Here is a 26,815-nt window from a genome sequence, read left to right as displayed (position 1 = left end):
ATTATGTGCGTGTGTCCTCGCTCACATTTTTCAGTCCATACATAGGACACAATAGGGTGATCGTCACCACATTTAGAGATCTCAATGTTGGGGTATGCTTAATAGCAAATAACTTATTTCTATTTAAGTTGCCACATGTGGTGGCAGGGGCATTCAAGGTGGGACCATGTTTGAGAAACCTTGTACTCATGTGTTGAACCAAAATGGAGAAATGTAGTTTGCCAGCCGCACATCCACACACGTTACCCCTGCTCAGGGAAAGCATGCTTGCTTCCTCGCAGATTCCTGATTTCGGTAATAATCAGGCAGAGTGTTCCTAAATTACCCTGCCCAATCATAGACAGAACTGAATGGTAGTTCAGAGCCTGGAAAGTAACCACAGGACCCCAGGTATACAGCATTAACCCTTCCACTACTCTCTACCAGGGTTTCTTACCTTAACTCCTACAACACATTAGACCAACAGGAATTTACAATTAACCTCCTTACTGCCCTAGACCACTGGGTATATTGACATTAACCACTTCACAGCACTAGACCACCAGGGATGCAGAATTACTCTCATCTTTGCCATAGACCACCAAGAATACAGACCTTACCCCTTTACTACCCTAGACCATCAGGGAGCCTTACATTAATCCTCCAACTGTCTTACACCACCAGAGAAATGTATATTATCCCTTGATTGTCCTAGACAAACAGTTACACTAACATTAACCCCTTCAGTACCCAGCTTACCAGAGATTCTGACATTAATCCCTTCACTACTCTAGACCATCAAGGATTCTTACATTAACCTCTTTGCTGTCCAAGACCACCAGAGATGTTGAAATTAGCCTAGATCACTGGGGAAACTTATATTGCCCTCTTCAGTGCCCTTTGTCACCAGGAATATTGAGATTAACCCTTCAACTGAGTAGATCATCTACTGCATTACCTGGATGCTATGTGGCCCTGTATATCTGCCTTCTGTAGAGTTAATTATTAGAGTGATGTACGTTAATATTATTTGATGTGGCTCTCTATTGCCGATCTGTATTGCCTGAGTGCCACGTCCCAAACGGCACACTCTCAAAGTCTTAGAAGGAACAATGCAGTGGAGAACGTCTTCCATCATGGCTCTCTATGGTTTTCATATCTTATCTCATAGATGTGGCAAGATGTCGACTATTGGTCCTGGAGAGACGTTTTCATTCAACTGTGATGGGTTAGTGGGCCGATTTGTGACCATAGTTATCCCAGATAAGAAGGCATCCCTCAGCTTGTGTGAAGTCCAAGTTTTTGCCCTCTCGGTGGATACTCCAAGTAAGTCCCTAATGTATTCACTTAATATAATTGGCATCCTATTACTTTATAGTCCACACATGGGCATGTCGGCTGAAAATCCTGGAGTTAGATAGGACCCTGCAGAACTTCTCATATAGGAAAAGCTGCAAAAGGGAATTAAACACCTGGGGCAGTGTCGTCTGTATAAAGTGTGGGATGGGAGATATTAGGTGCTCACCTTTGGTGGTTGTGCTAGCAATAAGGACAACCCTAGTGTAGGAAAATAAACAGAAGATCTGCTGCCTAACCCTCTGGACAAAGATTCACATGAACAAGAAGAGGTAAGTAGGGACTTGACTGATGCTGGTACTGAGAGGTCTTCAAACAAAGTTCATCCAAGATAGAAGCTTTATTGGGACTACGCCTTTTGGGACTGATGAAGACACTGGTTCAGTGCCGAAACATCTAGTCTTAATAAAGCTTCCATCTTGGATGAACTTTGTTTGAGGACCTGCCAGCACCAGCGGTCGGTCAAGTCCCTACTTACCTCTTCTTGTTCATGTGCATAAGAAAAAAGAACAGTCATCCATCCGCTCATCTTATGATCATATAATGGAAACCGTCTATGAAAGACACAGGTATTGAAGTTTACACCGCCGGATGCTGAATGTCTCTTTTCTCCTATGTACCTTGTGCTGTCTTCTGTACTCCTGGACTGTGCCCAAATATCAGGACTCAGTGCCCAAAGTCTATGGACACCAAAGTCTCAGTGAAAACCAAAACTATGCACCCCCTGCAGGTGGACAAGATGAGGAATGATCCATTCTGAGGAGCTCGTGTGGTTTGTCTAGGGCAGGAGTTGGCAACCTTTTAATCGATCCCAGGCAGTGGACCTCACTCTGTTGCATCCTTTACTGGAATGATGTGAACACAGATTTTCTGTTTCAGGTGGAGACTGGAATACAGATCTTGAATCTCAGAAGAGTCATCATGGAGGTAATGTAATTTATTCTGTATCCATATGTGCACTGCAGAGGGAAAGCTTTTCTTACCGCTGGCACCGCCATCTCTAACGCCTTGTCTATAATTATAGCGTGGCATCAAATGTGTCAGCCTTTTTGTAAGATAATTGTGTGCAGCCTTACCTTCTTTTTCTAGGAAAGCTCAGTGTCCAACATGTCCACCATTACAGCTTCTACAGATCTGTGCAGTACAGGCTCCAGGGACGTGTCCCCCACAACCAGCGGTCCCTGGTGTAGTGGACCCCATTAAAATTAAGTTCCCTGCATAGTTGGGTGGTTGAGTACCGCTCTGCAAGGAAAGACTGTGGAAGGACCACAACGCTGAATCAGCACAGTGGCCCCTTCATTCTCAGTATCGGTAGGGCTCCTAGAGTGGGAAACCATCTTTGGCCTTTCTTGTGTGGGTTTAGTGGCAGAAACTTTCCAATATTTTTATCTCCAAACTTCGGGCATTCAAACCTCGCCTCCGTGACTATCCAGGAACACCTCCAGAACATCTGCTAATGCCTCCAGAACAACCACTCTTGGGGGGGAGTTTACATAAGCCCCTCCCTTTTTGTGCCGCTTTATGGGATTGTCTCAGCAAAAATGGAGGTACTGGTGGCCATTTTGGAAGACACCTAAAAGATACTATGGTTAAGAGATGACCAAGGAGAATATTCTTCTTTGTAGAAAAAAAGCGGGCGGCACTCACCATCGTGAAAATATAAGATATTCCTTTATTGCCACATCAAGCAAAACATACGCAGCACCGGAGCTAGGAGTCACTTCCCTGCACACTGGATGCAGCAACGGCTGTTTCACGCAGTATGCGCTTTGTCAGGCTGCTACAGGTGTGTGCACCTGCACTCCACCTCTTAAAGCACTTCACGTCAAAGCATCAGGTGTGCAATCAGTGACGCTCTCTTGGTGCTAATACACATTGGTTACAATTAAGAACAAATTGCTACATTTAACTGTCACGAATGGGAGTAGGGGAAACCCCCATCACGCAATGTCCTAGGCTACCAGGCTGCAATGCCGGGAAAAGGGAGCTGGTCACCTCCTAGAACTTCCCTCAATAGGCCCTAGTCTCCTGGCTGTATGAGCCCCCTTCAAAGGTAAGGGGACTCATACCCACGTGCCTAGAAGTCTAGGAATCCCTGCATTGCCCTACAACTGATGACAGGGCAGAGAATACCTGTTCATCCACGACACGGATGACAGACATCTCCAGAGGCCCAGTAGCTGGCAGGATGCAAGACTTTGAGAGAAACAGTACGGCAGGTAAATAGCACAGCAACACAACAAATGCTATCAACACTTACCTGCCGCAGCCGAGATGGAATGACGGCACAAACGACAACCAGGACCTCCCTGCGGCTATAAGATACATGGAGGCTCCAGGCTGGGAAGCACACAGTCTTGCTTTTGCTTAAGCCCCTCTGGGAAAGCAAGCCCCTTCTGGAGCAACATACACACACCAAAAGGAACACGTCAAGCAGCCATGCTGGTCACAACACCACAAATACCAGACATGGCACACCACTCTAGACATACAACAAAACCAGAGAGGAAGCGTACAGGAAACAGACACTAAGGGGTAAGCAATGGACATAGATAACAACAATGACAACTAAGGGTGGCTCACACAGAAGGTACACAAACAGCCCAGGAGCAGAGCTCCACACCAAGCTGACAACAAGCAAACTGACCTCAGGCTCCAATACATCTGAATATAAAGAAACCTGAGGCTACACCTAACACACTCCAACAAGTTTAACCCCGTGCAAATCAAAGCAGGGAAAACACCAATAAAAGGGAAAGACACGTGTAAAGGCCGATTCATTGGCCTGTATTTGTGGGAGGGGCTTGGCCACCTTCTTCAACGGCCGGCGCCCTCCCACAAGCGTACGTAGTGCAGAGTCCTTTGGAAGCGCGCTCGTACCTGGCTGTTCCTTCGGTGGATCGGGTAAGTGCAGGCGTGCGTGCAGTGGTCGGCCCTTTGGTGTGTAGGGGCCGCCATACGCTGCGCCTGATTTCATCCCTCCTGCCCGCTTCACAAGCGGCACCTTGTCATCCTCTGGAAGGGGGGGGATGGAGCCAACACGGCACCCCCCTCCTCCACTGCCCAGGCTCGCGCCCGGCACCGCTCTCCGGCGGGGGGCGGAGCCAGTGGTCACATGACGGCCAAACCCCCCGCCCGCCTCCCCGCCCGCTTCCGCCCCCCTCTTCTCGGCCGGTACACAGCTTGCGCCTGCCTCGCTCCCTCGCCGGGTCGGCAGCGCAACCAGCTGTGGGCCGGCAACCCTCACTCCCCAAAATTGCCAGGGGGCACATTTTCTCCCCACGCGGTGGAGGTGCCCAGCCGGCGGGGGCGGCCCCTCGTCGAGTAGGGGGGCACCCCCGCACTGGGCACCCCATCAGGGAGTGGTGGCCCCCCACGTGGCACGTCCTACACAAGGGGGGAGGCATGTCTGATTAGGCCTCCCCCTATGCCAGGGGGCAGCTCCGTTTCCCCACGCGGTGGAGGTGCCCAGCCGGCGGGAGGCGGCCCCCCGTGGAGTAGGGGGGGCACCCCCTCACTGGGCGCCCCATCAGGGACCGGTGAGGCCCCCCACGCGGCACACTTTAGTCTTGGCAAGATGGGGCCCTCGTCGCCGGGGGCCCCCCTGGGCCGACCTCATGCCAGAGGGCTGCGCGGCTCCCCACGCGGCAGAAGTGCTCAGCCGGCGGACGGCGCCACCCAGGGACAGAGAGGGCCCCGCACTGAGCACCCTGTCAGGGACATGCGTCAGCTCTCCACGTGGCACTCGTCTCATGTTTGCGGGGGTTGTCAGCCGTTGCCAATATCCATCCCCACGTGATTCATGGTACCAGGGAACTCCGCGTTCCCCACGCGGTTACCATGGAGCACGGCGGTGCGTGCAACGGCTCGCTCCTCGCCCACATTAAAGTCTGGCACGGGCCGCCGTGCCGCCTAGATAGGTAGGGGTTTCCATCATCAACGTCAGGCACTGGTCAAACAAAAAAAAAAAAAAAAACACCCACTCCCACCAGTCACCATACCTCCCCTCACGAACACGTCCTGGTATTGAGCCTCACGCATTGACTGGTTCTTTTGCATTTGTTCCGTTGTTGTTTTCCAGGTTCTATACAGTGGTTAGTCTGAGAGAAGTTGGTGGGATCTCAATTGATTTTTCCTTGGCTACCAAGGTAGTGAGGTACACGTCGGGGGATGGGAAGTGGCTGCCTTCAGGCTGGGGTCTCATGTTTTTTTTTGTTAACGCACAGGTCATTTTCATTTCATTATACTTCCGTGGAAGTCAGTGCATAGGGTTTCTCAGTTGGTAAGTACGTCAGGTCTCCTTGCATGGACTCCCGGGTGGCGGTTCCTGGCCATTCCTTCACGGCTCTTCTGGTTCAGTGTGCATACCTCACGGGAATTGTTCACTTTTTCTGTACGTGGTTAGACAGCTGCACGGGTGCCAGCGACCATCAGGCTAGTCGGTCATGTTACGTTGCTCTTTCCACAGCCGCAATGTCACGTGCTTCGGACATTGTCGACGCGTCGGTGGACGAGGTCGTAGCACAGACGTCCGAGAGGGGCAGTACACCGTCCCTACGTGCTTGGACAATTCCTAGGCTGATGGCGGAGTTGACAAAGCGGGGCGTTCCTTTCCCGGCAACCGCTAGGAAAGCAGAGCTATATCGGCTGTGGAGAGACTCCCTGGCACCCAGCGCCAATGATCCCCCTGCAACTACGATGCAAACATCGCTGACTCAGATACACGTCATGCCAAACAGTCTGACGTCGGCCGTCACATCCATGCAGGCGAGGTTGGAGTCCATCGAGGCTCGCAGCACAGTCGCACCAGTTTCCTCCCTCGAGGTTCCGGTCGCCTCCACCTCTGCCATAGCGGACATTCGTTCTGCCCAGTCCGTCCCTAACGTGACTCCCTCCCACTATGTCCCGCTCAACATCAGGAAGGACATCCTAGAGGGTACGGATGTCAATCTTGCGTCTCTACTCATAGCCTCCAGGGACCTTTCTGACAACAAGGTTATAGCTTGTGGAGAAGTGTCAGTGGTACTAAGGAGCCGCGACCACCGGCTCAACCGCAAATTGTCCATCCCGGAATTCGTCATGGCATTTAGTCTTTTTAGGGATGTCATTTGCACTGCCAGGCCGGACAGGAGGGAGGAACTAGACCTTTATCTCTTCAGGGTCACAGAGTTGGGTCATAGGTATGGAGGAACCGCGTTCTACGACTACCACTGTTCATTTGCAGCTAAGGCGGCAGCGGCTCTCTCCCAGTTTCAACACGTTACTGACTGGTCCAACCTGGACACTTAGCTTTTCTGCAGACACTTTGCAGGTCTGAAGGCTCCCTCCTGTTCCGCCTGTCAATCTATCTTCCACTCGGTTGAGTGGTGCGATAAGGCCGCCGTCAGCACGGCGTCCTACCCCTCCAGCTCGGCAGCTGGTCCTCTTGAGGTCTTCAGGCCCCCCAGCTCAGTAGACAAGCTGGGCCGGCCCATCATTCAGCTAGGAAGGGCACAGATATGCAACAACTTTAATTACGCCTCTTGTAATTTTGGGCAGTGCCGGTTGTTGCATATCTGTACCAATTGTTTTAGGGCCCACCCCCGAGTAGCATGCTCATTAAAATCTGTAAAAAGCTACATGAGTGTGGTCAATATCAGCCGTCTACAAGAATTCTTGCAAGGCCACCACAACCCTGGGTTTGTTCAGTTCCTGGTGACAGGATTTCACGAGGGCTTCCACACGGGACTGATCACGACTCCAGAGTCCACACACGAGTGCAAAAACCTTCAGTCAGCCGAAAGAAATCCCGCCTCGGTAGACGCACTAATAGAAGCCGAGTTGAGCAAGGGGTTCCTAATCGGTCCCTTTGGTGTGCCCCCTTTTCAACGCTGGAGAGTCAGTCCCGTGGGGGTAGTCACAGGCAAGTTCAGCGGGAAGGAGAGACTCATTATCGAATTGTCGGCCCCACACGGCTCCCAGGTCCCCAGCCTCAACTCCCTCATTCCTTCGGAGGAAGTGGGCATGAGATATGCTTCGATAGACCAGGCTATCGCCATAATCATGAAAACAGGCCCAGGGTCCTGGTTATCCAAAGCCGACATATCGGATGCCTTCAAGCTGCTTCCCATCATGCCAGCCCTCTGGCAGTGGCACGGCATCAAATGGAAAGGCCTGTACTATTTCTCCACCAAGCTCACCTTCGGTTCCAAGAGTAGCCCCTGGCTCTTCGATCAGTTGGCTCAGGCACTCCACTGGATCTTGGAACACGTAGTCCTCTGTGAGTTTGTCATCCACTACCTGGATGACTTCCTGCTGATTGAGAGGCCAGGGGCACTCCCCCTAGGGCTGGGCAAGTTACTCAGGTGCTTTTCCCAGTTAGATGTCCCGGTGTCCCCCAAGAAAGTAGAAGGCCCGGCCACAGTCATCACCTTTCTAGGCATCGAGTTAGACTCCCAGCGCATGCTAGCTAGACTGCCGGCGGACAAGTTAACAAGGATCAGAGGAGTTATTCACAGGTTCACAGTCACGACCGTGGTCACTAAGGCGGACCTTCAGTCTCTACTGGGCATGTTGAACTTCGCCATGCGCATCATCCCACAGGGCAGAGCATTCATATCCCGCCTACTCGCGCTCTTGAGTTCCGCCCCAGAACAGGACAGCCCAGTGTGCTTGGACAGTCAAGCCCTAGCGGACCTCCACATGTGGGATCATTTCCTGAGCCAGTGGAACGGGGTCTCCTTATTTGTACCCGAGCTGTCGTGTCAGTCGCCTACAGTCTTTTCAGATGCAGCCGCGGGCTCAGGGTTTGCCGCCATTTTCGGCACCCACTGGGTGGCAGACGCATGGCCTGCCGAGGTGGGACAAATCCCGGGCTTCCTCCAGACCTCGGCGCTGTTCGAGCTGTACCCCATTGTGGTGGCCGCCCACATTTGGGGCAAGTTTTGGGCACGTCAGTCTGTTCTGTTCGTAACTGACAACACAGCCGTAGTGGACATTCTCAATAGTGGGCTGTCGAAATCTAGCCAAGTCATGTGTTTTCTCAGATGGTTAGTGCAGCTCTCCCTACAACACCACTTTCATGTTTTTAGTGCGCATGTGCCAGGTGCGCAAAACGGGGCTGCTGACGCCTTGTCAAGGGCTAACTTCTCCCGTTTCTTCCAGATCATGCCAGAGGCAGATGCGACAGGCGCCACCATCCCTCCTCTCGACTCCTTAAGGCTAGTGTAACCGACCACCTTGAGACGGCCCACGCTCTAATACGCCATTCCCTCTCGCCTAACACGACCAGGGCGTACAACACCGGGTGGAAGACGTTCTGCAGGTTTCGAGGAGAATGTCCTCAGGAGGACTCCAGTTTTCCAGAGTACATCCTGGCGTTCATCGGGTATTGCCACTCTGTACGCAAGCTCTCCCACGCTACAGTGAGGTCATACCTGGCGGGAGTGCAACACTTCCTCTCTCTTAGCCACCCCGAGCTAGCATCAGTGTTCGCCATATACACTGTCAAAGCCGCCCTCAAGGGTTTGAGCAAGTGCGGGCCTCAAAGCCAAGTACGCAGGCAGCCGGTCACCGGCCCTCTTTTCCGCAAACTGTCCGACGCCTTGGACGGTAATCCTTTCGGGGTTTTGGCCAGCCTGGTACTTAAATCCGCCATCTACTTAGCCTTCTACGGCTTCCTGAGACCTGGGGAGTTTACCTGTTCACCAGGCAGCAACAGTTTCCTCACGGTCAGCCAACTGGTCCAAAACTCCGACGGGTTCACATTGCTGCTGAAGACGTCTAAGACCTCCCAGTTGGGACCCCCTGTCCAGATATCCTACTTTCCCACAGCACATCAATTGTGTCCCGTCACGGTGCTTCGTCGGTTACGGTCCGCCTTGTCCGGGGCCGGACCGAACAGTCCTCTGTTACCCTTCGGGGTGGTTCCGCTCACCACCCAGCAGTTCATATCCCACGTTAGGTCACTAGTGGCCAGCACGGGCGGCGACCCTGCCACCATTTCGGGCCATTCGTTCCGCATAGGCGCAGCATCCGCGGCCTCCAAGAACCGAGTACCTGCGCATGTCATTCAGAAACTGGGGCGTTGTCACTCGTCTTGTTTCAGCCGTTACATACCACACCCCGAAACCGAGATGTCGGCAGCCTTTCAAACTTTAGCTTTGTAACGACTTTGCAATAAATTACTTCTGCCTACCCGCATGTCTTTTGCCCTCTTTCAGGCGTCCCTCCACGACATGGTCACGGCACAACTCTGACCGCTTAGGGGTAGGGTAGCCCAGGTAGGACAGACACGTACTTGGTTGCCACGACCACAAGTGTAAAGGCCGATTCATTGGCCTGTATTTGTGGGAGGGGCTTGGCCACCTACTTCAACGGCCGGCGCCCTCCCACAAGCGTACGTAGTGCAGAGTCCTCCCTCCCACCCACCCCTTTCTCCTGTTACTCTCAAAGGGGATGCCCTCTTTCAGGCGTCCCTCCACGACACGGTCACGGCACAACTCTGACCGCTTAGGGGTAGGGTAGCCCAGGTAGGACAGACACGTACTTGGTTGCCACGACCACAAGCACATGTAAACAACATGTTGACCATGCAACCACATGCGCGACAACCGTGCTTCGGCCAAAACAAGCAGCAGAGACACTTGTTGCCCACGGCAACTGCATGTAAGGCAAACATACATAAGCCACACAAGCAGCAACCATCAAACGTTGCCACAGGCAACAAGATGAAGCCACGAACTTAACACAAGGTCGTGACATTAACACATTTGTCACAGAGCATTTATATAAGTTACAACAGAACACTGTAATCTAGTCTATCATCCAGGCCTGAGTTTCCTGTTGCCTGCGTCGCAATATACATCGCGCTTCACACTGAAGTAATTGGCGATGTCTATCTCCTCCATTCAAAGGAAGAGGGACGGACTCAATTCCTGCAAATCTTAATGAACTTGCATCTCCAGCGTGCACTTCCCTAAAATGTTCAATGAGTCTGGGGAATCCCGTCCCTGTGTCGACTGAACTCAAATGTTCTCTAACACGCTCAAACATGCAGCGAATCGTCTTGCCAATATAAAATCGGCCACAACCGCAGGTCACCATGTACTCGACATATGTGCTGCGGCAGTTCATAAAGCTGGGAACTCTATAGTTCAAACCAGCCACCCTGATGAATTTGGACTGAGAGTTCTGTCTACACAGGGTGCACCCCCCACACCTGAAATGTCCTACTGGGACATTCCTAGTAAGCCAAGTGGTATTTGGGGGAGTAACAAATCTGCTTCTCACTATTTTATCCTTTATGGTATGGCACCCATCATTGCTAGGGATGGATCCCTCTCCAAAATATTCCAATTACAAAAACGACTGACTGTATTTTTTCAGCCATCGGGCTGAACCTAAAGGTAAAAGTAAACCTGTCCATTTCTTTGTCCTCTTTCCCATGCCCCTTACTCGTCAATTGTTTTTTATTATTATTACCTCTCGGTTTTTTCAATAGATCATGCTGAGAAAAATCACTCAGCACTTTGTGCATCCCTGCATTCACCTCATGCTGCGGGTACCCTCTAGACACCAAACGCTGCTTCAACTCTGTAGCTTGGCGGAGGTAACCACTTGTATGACTATTGATTCTCCGCAATCTAATAAACTGTCCATATGGAAGGGACCTTTTCACCCAATCAGGAAAGTAGCTGTCATGGTGGAGCAAGGAGTTGGTCGCCGCAGGCTTTCTGAAGCTCTCCGTGACCAACTCGTCGTCCCTCACCACGACAGCCACATCCAAAAATTCCAACTACATGCCACCAAAAGTCAATGTAAATTTAATTCCCATATCATTATTGTTCAAATACCTCACAAATTCTCCACATAACTCTTCGGTTCCTGACCATATCATAAAGACATCGTCCACGAAACGGAGGAATACTTTGATGTATTTCAGATATGGATTGGATAGAGAAAACACATATCTGTCTTCTAATCTAGTCAAATACATGTTGGCAAACGTACAGGAGACCGGGGTCCCCATTGAGACGATAGGACGTCCCGGGGGGTGGCTCAGCGACTTGTGGATTTTTGGGAGGAAGTACCAACAAGGCTGGGTAGGATGGGCAGGAACCAATTTTTCCAGCATGTTTTTCCTTAAAAAACCTATGTCTATAAAGCCTTGAATCAGCTTCCTTAATTGCATCTGAATACTCATTACTGGGTTCCCCTCTATCCCTTTATAGACCTCAAGATCTGTTAGTTGCCTCATCGCCTCCTCCACATAATATGAACGTGACATGAGTACCACGTTGCCCCCCTTGTCCGCAGGCTTCACCACGATGTCATCCCGAGTCCATAACCAGTCAAGAGCCTGACGCTCTTCTCGACTGATATTAAATGGTGCCTCGGGATATATTATCGCACGGACATCTCTCATCACTTGTTGCTGGAAAATATCGATGCTGCAGCCTGCGGGCATAGGGGGACAAAACGTGGACGTCACACCACCGGTAAACAATTCTGAACTCTTTTCTTCCACTGGGTTTTCATCCCCCACTAGAAACTCTAAACATTCCATTTCCATTTCATCAAACTTGGTGGATACATTAAAACCCATGGGGTCGGGACAGACAGGTATTTGTACTTCCGCACGCGGTGTCTCAACCTGAGGGACCCCCTTAAACATTTTATGAAGGTACATTTTTCTAATTGCTTTAAACAAATCTATCTCAAATCCCACGGGGTCGAAATTGCTCAGTCAAGCTGTATCCGAGCCCCCAAATGAGGGCCCTTATACAGCCCGAGGGCAACTCGTCCCCCGTGAGATTCACCACCAAGTTATCAGACCCAGGAATAGTCCTATTGGCACTAGAATCAGTTCTTTTTTCCACGAGACTTGTTTTCTCATCCTTCTCGATTTCCTGACGCTTTGGAGCCGCGGTCTTTCGCTGGCCTCTTCTGATCCTTTGTCTAAAGGGAAATAAACCATCCCATCCTGATCAGATTTTGTTTGATTCATATCGTCTGATTGACTTGAATCGGATTCACTACTCCGATAATCACTTCTTTGGCGTCTTGTAGGTCTCCGCCTTTGAAGTCTCCTCCTACTCATATTCCAATCAAACACATGTCCCGTGTCATAATCAGATTTGTCTCTTACAAACTTGTCACGTTTTTTATCCTTCAGCTCTGCTTGTATGATCACCAATTTTTATTTTGTTTTTTCTCAAAGTTCACCAGTTGTGTTTCTGCCATACGTGATGTTAATTCAGATTTTGCACAAAGTTTAAGGAGAGACGTGGAGTGTGCCGCTTATAATTCTATTTAGAGTGTGACCAAGGAGAATATTTAACACAGCACTTTGTATAGGAGCGATTCAATCAAAATGTGCAGGAAAACGGTGGCAAATATCAAATATTCCTATATAATTCTGATACATTGTGTCATGTGTTTACTTCCTTTTCTAGTAAAAAACCTGGCTCCTCAAGGCATTCCATCCCAGTCGTCTTATTACGGCAAACGATCTGAAGTAAGAACAGCCATCGACGGCTCTCTGTCCAGCAATTACAATGCGGGTGAATGCACGCACACCAGAAAGGAGCTGAGACCCTGGTGGAATTTAGACCTTAAGTCCAGTTATCGTATATCATCCGTCGCAATCACCAATCGGGGGGATTGTTGCCCAGAAAGGATCAACGGGGCTCAGATTCTTATTGGGGATTCAGCTGAGAATGGTGGAATTGGGAACCCCAGGTAAGACTTGTTAAGGGCTTGTCATCCAATGTCAGATCAGAAAGGCTCCAGGGTGGATGCCGATCCCAAGAACAGGGAAGCCTAGTGGAGAAGAGGTGTGTTGAACAGTCGCCATTTCTTTCAGGTGCGGAGTCGTGTTGCGAATTAATTATGGAGAGACATTGTCTTTCGACTGCAAAGGAATGGAGGGGAGATACGTGACCGTCGTAATACCAGACCAAAATCAGTACCTGACATTGTGTGAGGTTCAAGTCTTTGGTGAACTTGCTGAAATAGCTCAAGAACAAGGTGAGTAGAGTACAATACACAGTCCTGGGCATCGCTGGGGGCACATAACCCAGGCGCTGGGTACCAGGATGAGTACCCACAGTCCTTCCTGATCTTTAGATACTAACCTAGGTCAGCAAAATAGATCTCTGCCCCGGATGAAGGGAAAATCTATGTATTGACTCTGTATATAGTATGCAATGGAGACAAGTGGAAGGTCACAAGCTAACAGTAACATAGTAGGACCAGGAGCAGCACAGAGTATTTCAGGATGTAGGCATACTGGTGCTATAAGGGTATGATCCATTCATAAAAAGGCTCGATGTGACGGGGCAGTGTAAGATACAGAAGAAGGGTCACTTCAGCAGCACAGAGGAGATCAGGTTTATAATATTGTGGTATCAGACTTAAAGGCTATGGACACCTTTCTACTGATTTATTTAATTGCTCATTTGCTTCCTAAATGCAGAATTAAATATCTTTCTAATTATTCTTCAGTGATCATTTCCTACCATTCTGCTTCTACAGAGTGTTTGTCCTTAACCTCGCTGCTGGATCTGTAGAATTGGACATAAATCATTTAGAGCGCTGCTTGTGGCATCTGTCTCTTCTCTCCCTCTCCCTTCTCCCAGTGTTAGAGATAGCAGCAGGGAGGGGGAGGAGGATGCACACAACAAAGCCAGAATTTTTAGAGAGATGAGATTATCCAAGGAGGCAGATCATACTGTGAACTGTAGACAGGCAGGAAGGCACATGCAAGTCAGTTATCAGAGAAGAATGGAACATCCTGGACACACAGATCCAGCATCTATTACTGGGAGTGACACACAGATCCAGCATGTATTACTGGGAGGAACACACAGATACAGCATCTATTACTGGGAGTGACACACAGATCCACCATCTATTACTGGGAGCGACACACAGATCCAGCATGTATTACTGGGAGGGACACACAGATCCAGCATGTATTACCGGGAGGAACACACAGATGCAGCATATATTACTGGGAGCGACACACAGATCCAGCATGTATTACTGGGAAGGACACACAGATCCACCATCTATTACTGGGAGGGACACACAGATCCACCATCTATTACTGGGAGGGACATACAGATCCAGCATGTATTGCTGGGAACGACACACAGATCCAGCATGTATTACTGGGAGGGACACACAGATCCAGCATCTATTACTGGGAGGGACACACAGATCCAGCATCTATTACTGGGAGGGACACACAGATCCAGCATGTATTACTTGGAGCGACACACAGATCCAGCATGTATTACTGGGAGCGACACACAGATCCAGCATGTATTACTGGGAAGGACACACAGATCCAGCATGTATTACTGGGAAGGACACACAGATCCAGCATGTATTACTGGGAGGGACACACAGATCCAGCATGTATTACTGGGAGGGACACACAGATCCAGCATGTATTACTGGGAGGGACACACAGATCCAGCATGTATTACTGGGAGGGACACACAGATCCAGCATGTATTACTGGGAGGGACACACAGATCCAGCATGTATTACTGGGAGCGACACACAGATCCAGCATGTATTACTGGGAAGGATACACAGATCCAGCATGTATTACTGGGAAGGATACACAGATCCAGCATGTATTACTGGGAAGGATACACAGATCCAGCATGTATTACTGGGAAGGATACACAGATCCAGCATGTATTACTGGGAAGGACACACAGATCCAGCATGTATTACTGGGAGGAACACACATATCCAGCATGTATTACTGGGAAAAACACACAGATGCAGCATGTATTACTGGGAAGGACACACAGATCCAGCATGTATTACTGGGAGGGACATACAGATCCAGCATATATTACTGGGAGGGACACACAGATCCAGCATGTATTACTGGGAAGGACACACAGATCCAGCATGTATTACTGGGAAGGACACACAGATCCAGCATGTATTACTGGGAAGGACACACAGATCCAGCATGTATTACTGGGAAGGATACACAGATCCAGCATGTATTACTGGGAAGGACACACAGATCCAGCATGTATTACTGGGAGCGACACACAGATCCAGCATGTATTACTGGGAAGGACATCCAGATCCAGCATGTATTACTGGGAAGGATACACAGATCCAGCATGTATTACTGGGAAGGACACACAGATCCAGCATGTATTACTGGGAAGGACACACAGATGCAGCATATATTATTGAGATGGACACACAGATCCAGCATGTATTACTGGGAGGGACATACAGATCCAGCATGTATTACTGGGAGGGATACACAGATCCAGCATGTATTACTGGGAAGGACACACAGATCCAGCATGTATTACTGGGAAGGACACACAGATCCAGCATGTATTACTGGGAAGGACACACAGATCCAGCATGTATTACTGGGAAGGATACACAGATCCAGCATGTATTACTGGGAAGGACACACAGATCCAGCATGTATTACTGGGAAGGACACACAGATCCAGCATGTATTACTGGGAAGGACACACAGATCCAGCATGTATTACTGGGAAGGACACACAGATCTAGCATGTATTACTGGGAAGGACACACAGATCCAGCATGTGTTACTGGGAAGGATACACAGATCCAGCATGTGTTACTGGGAGGGACACACAGATCCAGCATGTATTACTGGGAGGGACACACAGATCCAGCATGTATTACTGGGAAGGACACACAGATCCAACATGTATTACTGGGAAGGACACACAGATCCAGCATGTATTACTGGGAAGGACACACAGATCCAGCATGTATTACTGGGAGGGACACACAGATCCAGCATGTATTAATGGGAAGGACACACAGATCCAGCATGTATTACTGGGAGCGACACACAAGATGCAGCATGTATTACTGGGAGGGATGCACAGATCCAGCATGTATTACTGGGAGCGACACACAGATCCAGCATGTATTACTGGGAGGGATGCACAGATCCAGCATGTATTACTGGGAGGGACACATCCATGTGAGAGAAGTAGGAGCTGGTTGTAAACTGAATACAATTGTGTCTGGAGATGAATGAAGGAATGAAGATTGTCTCACATTCCTATTCTTCTTGGAACATATAATCCAGTCTGAACAAAATGGAGCGCTACAGTGGGTCATGAAAGCCCCCCACCCCATTACCTAGACCTTCCGCCCTGTCTTCCCACTTTTACTTTTTGAATTAGGTAACAGCAATAAGACTAAAAGCCCAATTGTAACTGCAGTTATTGTTCACTCTTGATAGGTCTCTAGATTGTGCCTACTTGGCAAGCTTGTTTACCTGAACATGCATTGCAATAGCGCAATGGTTTACCAGTTCTGTAAAGACTGACCGCCATTAGCTTACGCACCGTTGTACTTTCCACTGCTATCTCTATATTTGTCACCTGTATCGCCTACGTTGTTGTTATATATTGAAAATGATAATATAAAGAATTTTGAAAAGAAAAGGAATGAAGATTGCAGCCTGAAACTTATTGCAATGTAACCACTAATATATGGAAAATAATTGCTCTCATGACAACGCCGTCCATAGCCTCTAAATGTATAACTGATCATTTCCTAATTCTTACAGGTAAAGTGGAAGTAATTGAAAATGAAAACCTTTCTGCGGTGACCAGTAAGTATCACAAGTATAAGACTGCTGGAAATGCAGTCCGAGGATGTCACTGAGCTCCTCTGGCTGGAAATAAGTCTACTCCAACTGCACACATCTCCAGAGCGTCAGGTACTGATTCCGCTGTTCTGTCGTTTTCAGGTCTTGAAGGCAGATATTTCCTTTTCCCAGAGGAGAGTGTTACAGATTACGTCCTGCTGACCCCGAATAGGCCGATGAGCTTGACCTCCTTTACCCTCTGCATGAAGCTGGCTTTAAATGTCTCAGAGAACAGGGAGACCATCTTGTTTTCCTATCGTACCTTATTTTATGATGAGCTAAATCTCTGGCAGGAAAGTAATGGGAACGTAGGGTTTTACATGAGTGGGGAGGGACTAATGTTCCCCAAACTGGATCATAGCAAGGAATGGAACCATCTTTGTCTGACTTGGGAATCCCGGAGAGGACGATGTGAATTGTGGATCAACGGCAGAAGATCCGGGAACAAACTCTACCGAAGGAGACACACCGTGCGTGCAGGCGGCATCGCAATTCTGGGTCAAGATCAAGATGAACTCGGCAATGGCTTCGAGAAATCTCAGAGCTACGTCGGAAAGATTAAAGAGCTGAACATGTGGAACAAAGTGCTCTCAATAAAGTCCCTCCGAAAAGTATTTAATGGCAATGAAACCCCAAAGGGCGAGGTTTTTGATTGGAGCAACTTGTCCTACTCCACAAAGGGGAATGTAAAAGTCATTTAACAGATCAGTCCTGGCGGGGACATGATGAAGAAGGCGAGGCTATCAGTGGTGGAGATTATTCTGGTGGTTTATGTCATACAATAAAATCATCAATACATTCTGCGTCATCTTGTCTTCCATGGATCCAGGGACATCGCCATGAACCAAGACTGCAAGAGAAGGGCTAAAAACATACTAAACATAGTCATGATAAAAAATATGTGTCAACCAGCATGATGCAGGGACATGTAGATCATAGACTAAATAACAGCACAATGTCAATCAGCTGCATCAAAAGCCATCAGGATACTGTCACATATTCACAGGTGCATGGACTCACAGGGTGGATGTAAGGCCTCTTCCACACCTCAGTGAATCATGTACAGTACGTGTTCTGTCTGTGTTCTCCACGAACGGCACAAGAACCTATTCATTTAGCGTATTTGGGTCGCCTTCACACAGTCAATATTTGGTCAAAAGCACAGAAAAGTTGAAGATCTTTTCATTTTACCTTATCTCGGTGTAGCCTTCACTCCTGGTTTTGGCTCTCAGTCACTGACCAGACACTGATTGTGCCTTATATACACATCAGTGATTTTCCGCTGACCATGGATCAGTGAAAAACCCAGGAGCCCTGACCACTTTGGCCTGTGATGAGGACCAAACATGCCTAAATAAGTCTATGGGTCAGAGAAAAGCACTGACACATCATGGATGGCATTTTCTGAAAATGTATTTTGAGGCTAGCGGTGTCCATGGAATATGGATTGATTTACATATATCTCCCTAACACTTGTTGGGACTTTTTTCTTTTATTATTTACATTTGGCCACTGGGACCATCAGTGTCCCTCAATTGACACGTGTTAATAATTCAAAAATGTAACATTTATTACTTGTCCTTAAAATAACTTAATTAGAACTCTATATTGACACTATAATTAACATTGTCAGCATTGCCTGCCTATTAATGGTTATGACAGTATAGTCTATGATTATCGAGTGTGTCCACTAGGTGGCTCTGTGCACTGCAGCAGCTTGTTTCATACGTCCTTCATTATTCAGGCGTCTCTCTGCCTATATATTGCACGCTGTTATTCCCACAGTGTTAGCTACTGTGCCGCATTCCTGGACTAGGCTCTTATACTCTGTATCTCTCTCAGACATAGGTGCAGGCCAGGCTACCGCTGGCTAAAACGCTAACATCACTAGCTGCCCCCCGACATGTTTCGCCGACCAGGTGTCTTCAGGGGTTTGGGCAGAGGACAGTCCCATCATGGACATCTTCATGGAGGAACCATTGACCATCTTGTCACCGATGTCATCACGGACACAGACATATGAAAGAGGCCTTGTATTACCACTGCGCCAAATTAGTGTAAGGAGACGCTTGTAAGAGGTTCCCATGAAGGTGCCCGGGGGGCTTATACATTCTAAAAACACTCCTGCACAGACACACGCCGACGACGTTCCCAGAGTAAACTTCTTTCAGGGAGATGGAAGTTAGAACTGATAATAAGAACTGAGGAGCTACGTGCAGAGATGGAAGGTAATAAAACCTCATGAAATTATTACCCGGTGTAAATGCAAAATGCAACAATAACTTCACAAGAAAAGAAAAACTGAAGGCGGCTCACCTCCACCCCCTGCCCACACAGGTCACAGGGCATGCCCACAAAACTCCTCCACAGTCCGTAGGCAATGGCCATAGCTCACCATTACCGCTCCCTACAGAATGACCTCCACACAGGTCACAGAGCATACCCACATTACTATCCCATAGTCAATAAGTGATGGTCAGAGCATGCCCACAATATTATCTCATACCTCCCAACCGTCCAGGATCCGGAGAGACAGTTCCGGATTTCAGTGGCTGTCCCGGTATGGGGGAGGTATTTCTCTCTTTCTGGCAGCTGTCCCTGCGTCCATAGGAAGCAGAGACATTTGCCATAATGAAGCAGAGAGCCAGCATCGGCTCCCTGCTTCATCATTCCTGCTGACTCCACACCTCTGGTCTGTGCGGGGGAGGGGCTGGCTGGCAGTCAGCCTCGGCTCCGCCTCCTTCACAGACCAGAGCAGCCGATGTCCTGCTGCTGCTGGGAAGAAGGTAAGTATGTGGTGTTTATTTTTTTACATTCTGTGAGGGGCACAATGTGGGTATATTACTGGGGGCACAATGTGGGCATATTACTGGGGGCACAATGTGGGCATATTACAGGGGGGCACAATGTGGGCATATTACAGGGGGGCACAATGTGGGCATATTACAGGGGGGCACAATGTGAACATATTACTGGGGGCACAATGTGGGCATATTACTGGGGAGGCACAATGTGAACATATTACTGGGGGGGCACAATGTGAGCATATTACTGGGGGGGCACAATGTGAGCATATTACTGGGGAGGCACAATGTGAGCATATTACTGGGGGGGCACAATGTGAACATATTACTGGGGAGGCACACTGTGGGCATATTACTGGGGAGGCAAAATGTGGGCATATTACTGGGGGGGGCACAATGTGAACATATTACTGGGGAGGCACAATGTGGGCATATTACTGGGGGGGCACAATGTGGGCATATTACTGGGGGGGCACAATGTGGGCATATTACTGGGGGAGCACAATGTGAACATATTACTGGGGGGGCACAATGTGAGCATATTACTGGGGGGCACAATGTGGGCATATTACTGGGGGGGCACAATGTGGGCATATTACTGGGGGGGCACAATGTGAGCATATTACTGGGGGGGCACAATGTGAGCATATTACTGGGGGGGCACAATGTGAACATATTACTGGGGAGGCACAATGTGAACATATTACTGGGGGGGGGCACAATGTGAACATATTACTGGGGGGGGCACAATGTGAACATATTACTGGGGGCACAATGTGAACATATTACTGGGGAGGCACAATGTGAACATATTACTGGGGAGCACAATGTGGGCATATTACTGGGGGCACAATGTGGACATTTTACTGGGGGCACAATGTGGGCATATTACTGGGGCACAATGTGGGCATATTACTGGGGAGCACAATGTGGGCATATTACTGGGGGCACAATGTGGGCATATTACTGGGGGCACAATGTGGGCATATTACTGGGGGCACAATGTGGGCATATTACTGGGGGCACAATGTGGGCATATTACTGGGGGCACAGCTGGGCATAATTCCGTGAAGGAGGCAAAATGTGGGCATGAATACTGTGCAGTGGCTTGAAGGGGGAATCATTACTATGTAGGGGCATTAAGGGGACTGGGTGGGATCAGGTGTATAGTTATGTTTTGGTCGGAGTTAGAGGCGAGGCTTCGCGGCACGTGTCCCTCTTTGTTTGTTTACAAAGTTGGGAGGTATGTAATCGGATAGAAGTCAATAGATGATGATCACAGCTCATCGTAATCCCCTCCATGCACAAAGACCTCTTCAAGGGTCACAGATCATGCCAACAACAATCTCTGACAGAAGTGAATTGATGTTGGTCGCAGTGTACCCCCCATCCCTTTATACCAGTCACAAAGCATGCCCACTACACTCTCCATAGCAGTCAGTAGGTGATGGTCATAGCTCACTCTCCCTCTGCACAGGTCACAGAACAACACTCTCAAGTATTGTGACTAGCATTCTCCCCTATTATATCCCGGGAGGGGGTACCCTCCTCTCTCCATCTCACCTTGCATGAACCAAATGAGCCCCATGTTTGAAGAGCAATTTTACATTTTATTAAATTATAAATACAGAAGTTTTTTGTATTCAGTATCTTCAGGGTCTCGTGATGTTTGTGCTTGGTTGCTGTGGGTGGTGTTTTTGTGCCTTCACACTTGGAACCAGTATCAGGGTGGCTTTTACAGGATGATGACTCTCTAAATCAGTCCTAGTATCAGTACTCAGTATCAGTACTCTCCATCACTGAGAGAAGTATCAGTAGCCCAGAGATCAACAGTGGTGGCCAACAAACAATGCCAAGAGAAACCCGATGAAGCCACAATGCAGGAGTTAAACCGTGGTTTTTCTGTTCTGTTGTACCAAGGTTCAGAAATATACTGAAGCCTCCAAACAAGTTGGGGTGGGTGAAAAAAAGTCCCTGTTTTTACTGACAGTAACTCTGCCTAAAAGCAGAGCACCCGCCACCATATTGATGCCGCCACTATCATGACCATCTTGCCTCTACCGTTGGTCCTCTGAGCAGCCATCTATCTAAAAGGAGAAACACGTTGGCACAAGAACAAAGTCTTGGAGGAAACTAGAAGGGCCATTTGGGTGACAGTCAGGGTTTGGCCACTGAGAAGTGGAGTTGCTCCTGTTGGGGCAGGGGTTCTGCTTTTGGGGGAGGGACACCACTGGGACTTTTTTCCTACCCCACCTTCTTTGGTGGCTTCAGTATAAACACAGTGAGCACAAAGCACTGGCAGCACTGATAGATGTAACTGTAACAAACCCTCAGCTGTGAGAAGTATCTGCTCTGAACAGGTAATGGGAAAAGGAATGCTATAATTTCCTGACAGCAATAAGAGATCTTGAACATATTAAGACCATACAATGATTCTGCTTTACTTATTTATTTTACTTATATAGCACCAAAATATTCCGCAGAGCTTTACTTCTATGCAGTTGGAGTGCACCCGGGCTCACACGTTAGTGATATACCATATGATTGTTGGTGTCGTTAGCTTTGCTCGCCTACAGGGTCTGCAGCGGACCCTCACTTTGCCCCACTTGCTCTGTAGGCTCCGCCCTCCTCTCGCCTGCCGATCCCTGCTGCACCTTGGCCTGATATTGCTGTATGAGGTGTAACATCACATCCGGCATCCCTGGGTCTTCAGGGTTTAATTCACCCAGATGTGGACTGATCATAGACTGAGCATAAGCCTTCCTCTTCTCATCGGCCGCCTCCTGGACGACAACCTCAATCTCCCGCAGGACGAGCTCCTCGTGCCGCCTGCGATTATAGTACTGCAGGTGCTTCTGTAGAAAGGGGAAGCGCGGTGAATAATAATCCAGCGTCACGCACAGAACCAGGAGCACAAGGCCACAAATCTGTAAGGAATAAAACGTAGCAGATTTACAACAAAGGAGGAAAACTTAAAGGGTGACTCCACCCAGCAGACAATCCTTCCAGGCTTAGTGCAGGTGCTCTTCTCTGTCCACATCTCATTTTTAAAAGACAAAGAAGGGTTGAGGCATATATGTAACAACATATACACCTAAAAAAGTGACCACACTGTTGGCGCCAGTCTATTCATCCCAACTGGAGATGGTGCTACGAGAGGAGTACGTAGACCAGATAGAGTGGTATATCTGTACCGGTCTATGACTATGGACCGGTATCCGTGGTTTCCCTGAGAGATTCGGGATGCCACTAGCTCACCTTCAGTCCACAGCGTAATAACAGCCAAACATTAAAATTAAATTGAACTCACTTCACCAAGGAGGAGTCTTGTGGGATAAAGCTCAAGACTCCCACAAAACCACCTCCCTCGTCTGTAGAATCTTAGGAATAAACAGCAGACTTTTGGACGGTACTAGTGTAGCTCAACGCGTTTGGGGGCTATCAAGAACCCCTTCCTCAGGAGCAGTAGTAAACAATGATGTGTCAGGATTTATATACACGTGCAACAGACAGGAGCAGGGAAAAAGAGCGCCAGGAAGTGGATCTGTGGCGTCACTTCCGGTATCGGGAGTGATGCGTTTCACAGTGGAACGCACTAGTTTATTTAAAAACAAAAACATAATTAAATGTCCATAGAGGGCTTCTTTAGCAATAGCCCCCCTATGTAAATTCATAAATATCGCTTCTAGCGTCGTCTTGGCGATTATGGAGAAAGAGGAGGAGGGTACGGCTGGAGGATTGTGGAGTCCATATCTGGAGCGCACGGGGGTTTGTGCGCATGCGCTTCAAAATGATGTGGGAAGAAGGCGAGGCACGTAAATATGCACCGCCGGCCAGTGATCTCCTATGGACCTCCTCTTTTCGGTTTTAGTCCTTTGCTCATTAAAAAGTGGAGTGGGGGATGTGCGGGGCATTGACACAAGGAAGGGGTTCTTGATAGCCTCGAAATGCCTTGAGCTACACCTGTCTTTACAATAAAGGAATTGACAAGAAGTACCATCCAAAATACTGTTGTTTCCTCCGAAGGTTCTACAGGCGAGGGAGGTGGTTTTGTGGATGTCTTGAGCTTTATCCCACAAGACTCCTCCCTGGTGAAGGGAGTTCAATTTCATTTTAATTTCATCTTCCATTGGTTTTTAATGTTTGGCTGTTATCACGCTGTGGACTGAACGTGAGCTAGTGGCATCCCGAATCTCTCAGGGAAACCATGGTCATAGAGGGGTGTAGATATACCACTCTATCTGGTCTACTACATGTACTCCTGTGAAATAATCTACCATTTTTAAGGAAATCGTAGCACCATCTTCAGTTGGGATGAATAATAGCATGAACAGTGGGGTCACTTTTTTAGGTGTATATGTTTTTACATATATGCCTCACCCGTCTTTGTCTTTTACCTATGATGTAGCAGGTCTCCGCACATAGGTGACCATCATTGGCAGCCTCTCTACACCCTGAACACCCCATTTTACACTGTCTATATTCTCACCTTCCATCAAAAAGAATCTCCAGATCCACCCTTTGGTGCCCTGCCAGTTAATCTCTGACTACACCTCAATTTACTTCAGGGTTGTCGTCGACTAACCCTCTACTTTTTTCCCCCTATCCATAACACATCTCATTTTAGCAGTGACATCCAACCTCTCTGGGTGACTGAAAAGTTGTCACAGCCCTACCCCTAAATCTCCTACTAAACCGTGCTTTTAGGTCTTTTCTGAAATCTGTGAATTCGGATCAATTTCTGCGGGCTCTGAAATACCGCACTTTAGGGTTATAGAATGTCCACTATCCCAGAGCAGCAAGCTGTTTGTTGCAGTGCTTTTGCAGTACATGTTTGCAGTTATTTTGCCACTGCTGTTGATGGTGATAGATCCAAAAATGATATACTGACAGCATCGATTTCTGATGTAAAATAAGAGGCCCAATTGGTTCAGTATGGAAACAAACTCCTTGAATTCGTTCTAATCAGCGTTCCATAGCAGCAAAATGTCATCTATGTACCGGATCCATAACAGGATCCGAGATCTCCAGTAGTCCATGGTGTCACAAAATACTTATTCCTTCTCCCACCAGGCCAGGAAGAGATAGTGGCATGAGTGGGGGCACAGGCACTGCCCATGGTCATACCTCTGAGGTGGTGGAAGATCTGCTTGGTTAACAGAAACACTATGTTCAAGAATGAACTGGGTAAGATTCTCGACAAATACATTTCTAGAGAGGTGATCCCCTCTCTGTTCTATGACGGTGTGCACTGCTCTACAGCCCAGATGAGGTGCAATGAAGCTGTAGAGTGCCTCTACATCGAGGCTAGCCTTGAAGGTCCCTTCATTACAGTGGATACCATCAAGTCTCCTAAGTACCTTAATTGTGTCTCTAACCACAAATGGTCTTAAGATGGTGTTAACATATGTGCTCATGTTGGCCGTCAGGCTATCTACGCCTGACACAATAGGTCTACCCTTCAGGGGCTAGTCCCTGTATGTATTTTCAGTAGGATAAAAAATTTAGCCAAAATGGGATGTTCTGGTAATAGGAAAGAGAACTGTGACCTGTTGATCAATTTCTCCCAATTTCTCCTCCAAAGCTGTTGTCAACATGCAGGACATGTTAGAATTCCTCCAATTTGATGTGTAGGACTAATCAACAATTACCGGAAACAAAGGGGTCACACCAGATACTGAAAGCAGGGGTTAACATACTTTTACCGCTCTCAGACATGTGATATTGGAGCATTTTCCTCCAGATCTATTATTTATGACTTCTTTTTTTACTTTTAGGACTTGTGTAAAAATTTGATGTAAGTTTACAGTAAATCAAATTTATGATCACAAATATTCAAGCAGCAGTCACTGTATAGACGTCTCAGTCAGATATAAGATAAGCGGTTTCCTTTTGGCCTATCACACCCTCATTAATCCTCACCTGTAAGGAAGGGAAGAGCCGACGTTGTATAACAGTGTGCACATTTCTAAAGAGGCAGGAGAGAAACTCCCGATTGAGCAGAATGATGAAGACCCAGATCAGAGGAGCTTTCCCGAGTTCTATGATGAGATACATAATATGGGCATCCGGTGGTGGTAGAGATGCACTGGAAGTTCTTCTTGATCTGAGCAGTAAATTAGAAATAACTAAGAAAGATGCCGGCAGGAATAAATACAGGAGGCAGTAGACGATCCCCGTTTCTTCTAACTCAGGACACTCGAACCTCAACCCCAGCAGCGTCTCCACGAAGAGCAGCAGGACAATCAGAGCCGGGGTGCGAAGCCTCTGCAGATGGACAAGGCTCGGTCTCTTCTCGGGAGAAGACATCTTCATCAATATGTGGAGGAGATCTGGATGTTGCTTCTAACGGCTGATGAGAAATGATGAAAATCTGACGAGACAAAGCGGTTTCTGCACTCACCACTTCCTTTCATATTCGAATGGGATGTGCTGAGGAGGTCACAATTTCCTGACTTTAACCCCTTAATGATTTCATAACAAAAGTCCTGAAAAGCTGTTAATTGCAGTTTTAATTTAATTTACAGATTTTCTAACACAATTTTTTGCTTTGCCCATGTGTCCCACAATGAAGTTTCTTAGGAATGGGCTCTGAACATGATCAGTTTCCTGCCCCCCTGGCAGCCAACGTTATAGTCCTTTATTACACTCCTTACTGAAGGACTCTTCTTACTTATACTCCCATTCTCCTCCTGAGGCTCTGCTCCCCCCTAACAAGTAAGGCTCAAAGTTATTTCTATTGACTGTCCTGCAGTGAACAGAGGATCTGTATGCAGAGACCTGGCTGTGGGGAGGGAGGGGGGAAGATGTGCGTGTCCTTCAGATGAATGAGCATGCAGATTAGCAAGATAACTGAGCGTGTGGGTCCATGAGATGACTGAGCATGCTGGTCCAACAGATGACTGAGCGCGTGGGTCCACCAGATGGCTGAGCGTGTGGATCCACCAAACGGCTGAGCATGTGGGTCCACCTGATGACTGAGCGTGCAGGTCCACCAGATGGC

At 48.3% G+C, this 26,815-nt stretch overlaps 2 protein-coding genes across 4 annotated transcripts in view; one reads left to right on the top strand and one right to left on the bottom strand.

The window, feature by feature from the left end:
• The window catches only part of LOC122938780, a 291,534-nt gene that overhangs the window by 133,996 nt on the left and 130,723 nt on the right, over positions 1-26,815 (top strand). Inside the window, exons 23-28 of one of the 3 annotated variants that reach the window (XM_044294565.1) lie at positions 1,151-1,305; positions 2,215-2,262; positions 12,771-13,056; positions 13,181-13,344; positions 16,928-16,972; positions 17,111-17,811. The exons of the other annotated variants lie outside the window; for them this stretch is intronic. Of the exons in view, the coding sequence (XP_044150500.1) occupies positions 1,151-1,305; positions 2,215-2,262; positions 12,771-13,056; positions 13,181-13,344; positions 16,928-16,972; positions 17,111-17,709 (1,297 nt within the window). The 3' untranslated portion in view covers positions 17,710-17,811. Of the gene's footprint in view, positions 1-1,150; positions 1,306-2,214; positions 2,263-12,770; positions 13,057-13,180; positions 13,345-16,927; positions 16,973-17,110; positions 17,812-26,815 lie in introns of those variants that run through there. 3 annotated transcript variants of the gene reach the window in all.
• LOC122938795 lies at positions 22,246-26,203 on the bottom strand. Its single transcript, XM_044294577.1, has 2 exons — positions 25,735-26,203; positions 22,246-22,739 (listed from the first exon to the last, which is right to left on the bottom strand). The coding sequence occupies exons 1-2, from the start codon at positions 26,125-26,127 to the stop codon at positions 22,383-22,385; spliced, it is 750 nt and encodes a 249-aa protein (XP_044150512.1). The 5' UTR covers positions 26,128-26,203; the 3' UTR covers positions 22,246-22,382.

The sequence above is a fragment of the Bufo gargarizans genome, chromosome 1, assembly GCF_014858855.1.
Source record: "Bufo gargarizans isolate SCDJY-AF-19 chromosome 1, ASM1485885v1, whole genome shotgun sequence".
NCBI classification, from domain to species: Eukaryota; Metazoa; Chordata; class Amphibia; order Anura; family Bufonidae; genus Bufo; species Bufo gargarizans.
The sequence above is the reverse complement of the archived record's forward strand: the minus strand, read 5'-3'. Positions and strand labels throughout refer to the sequence as shown.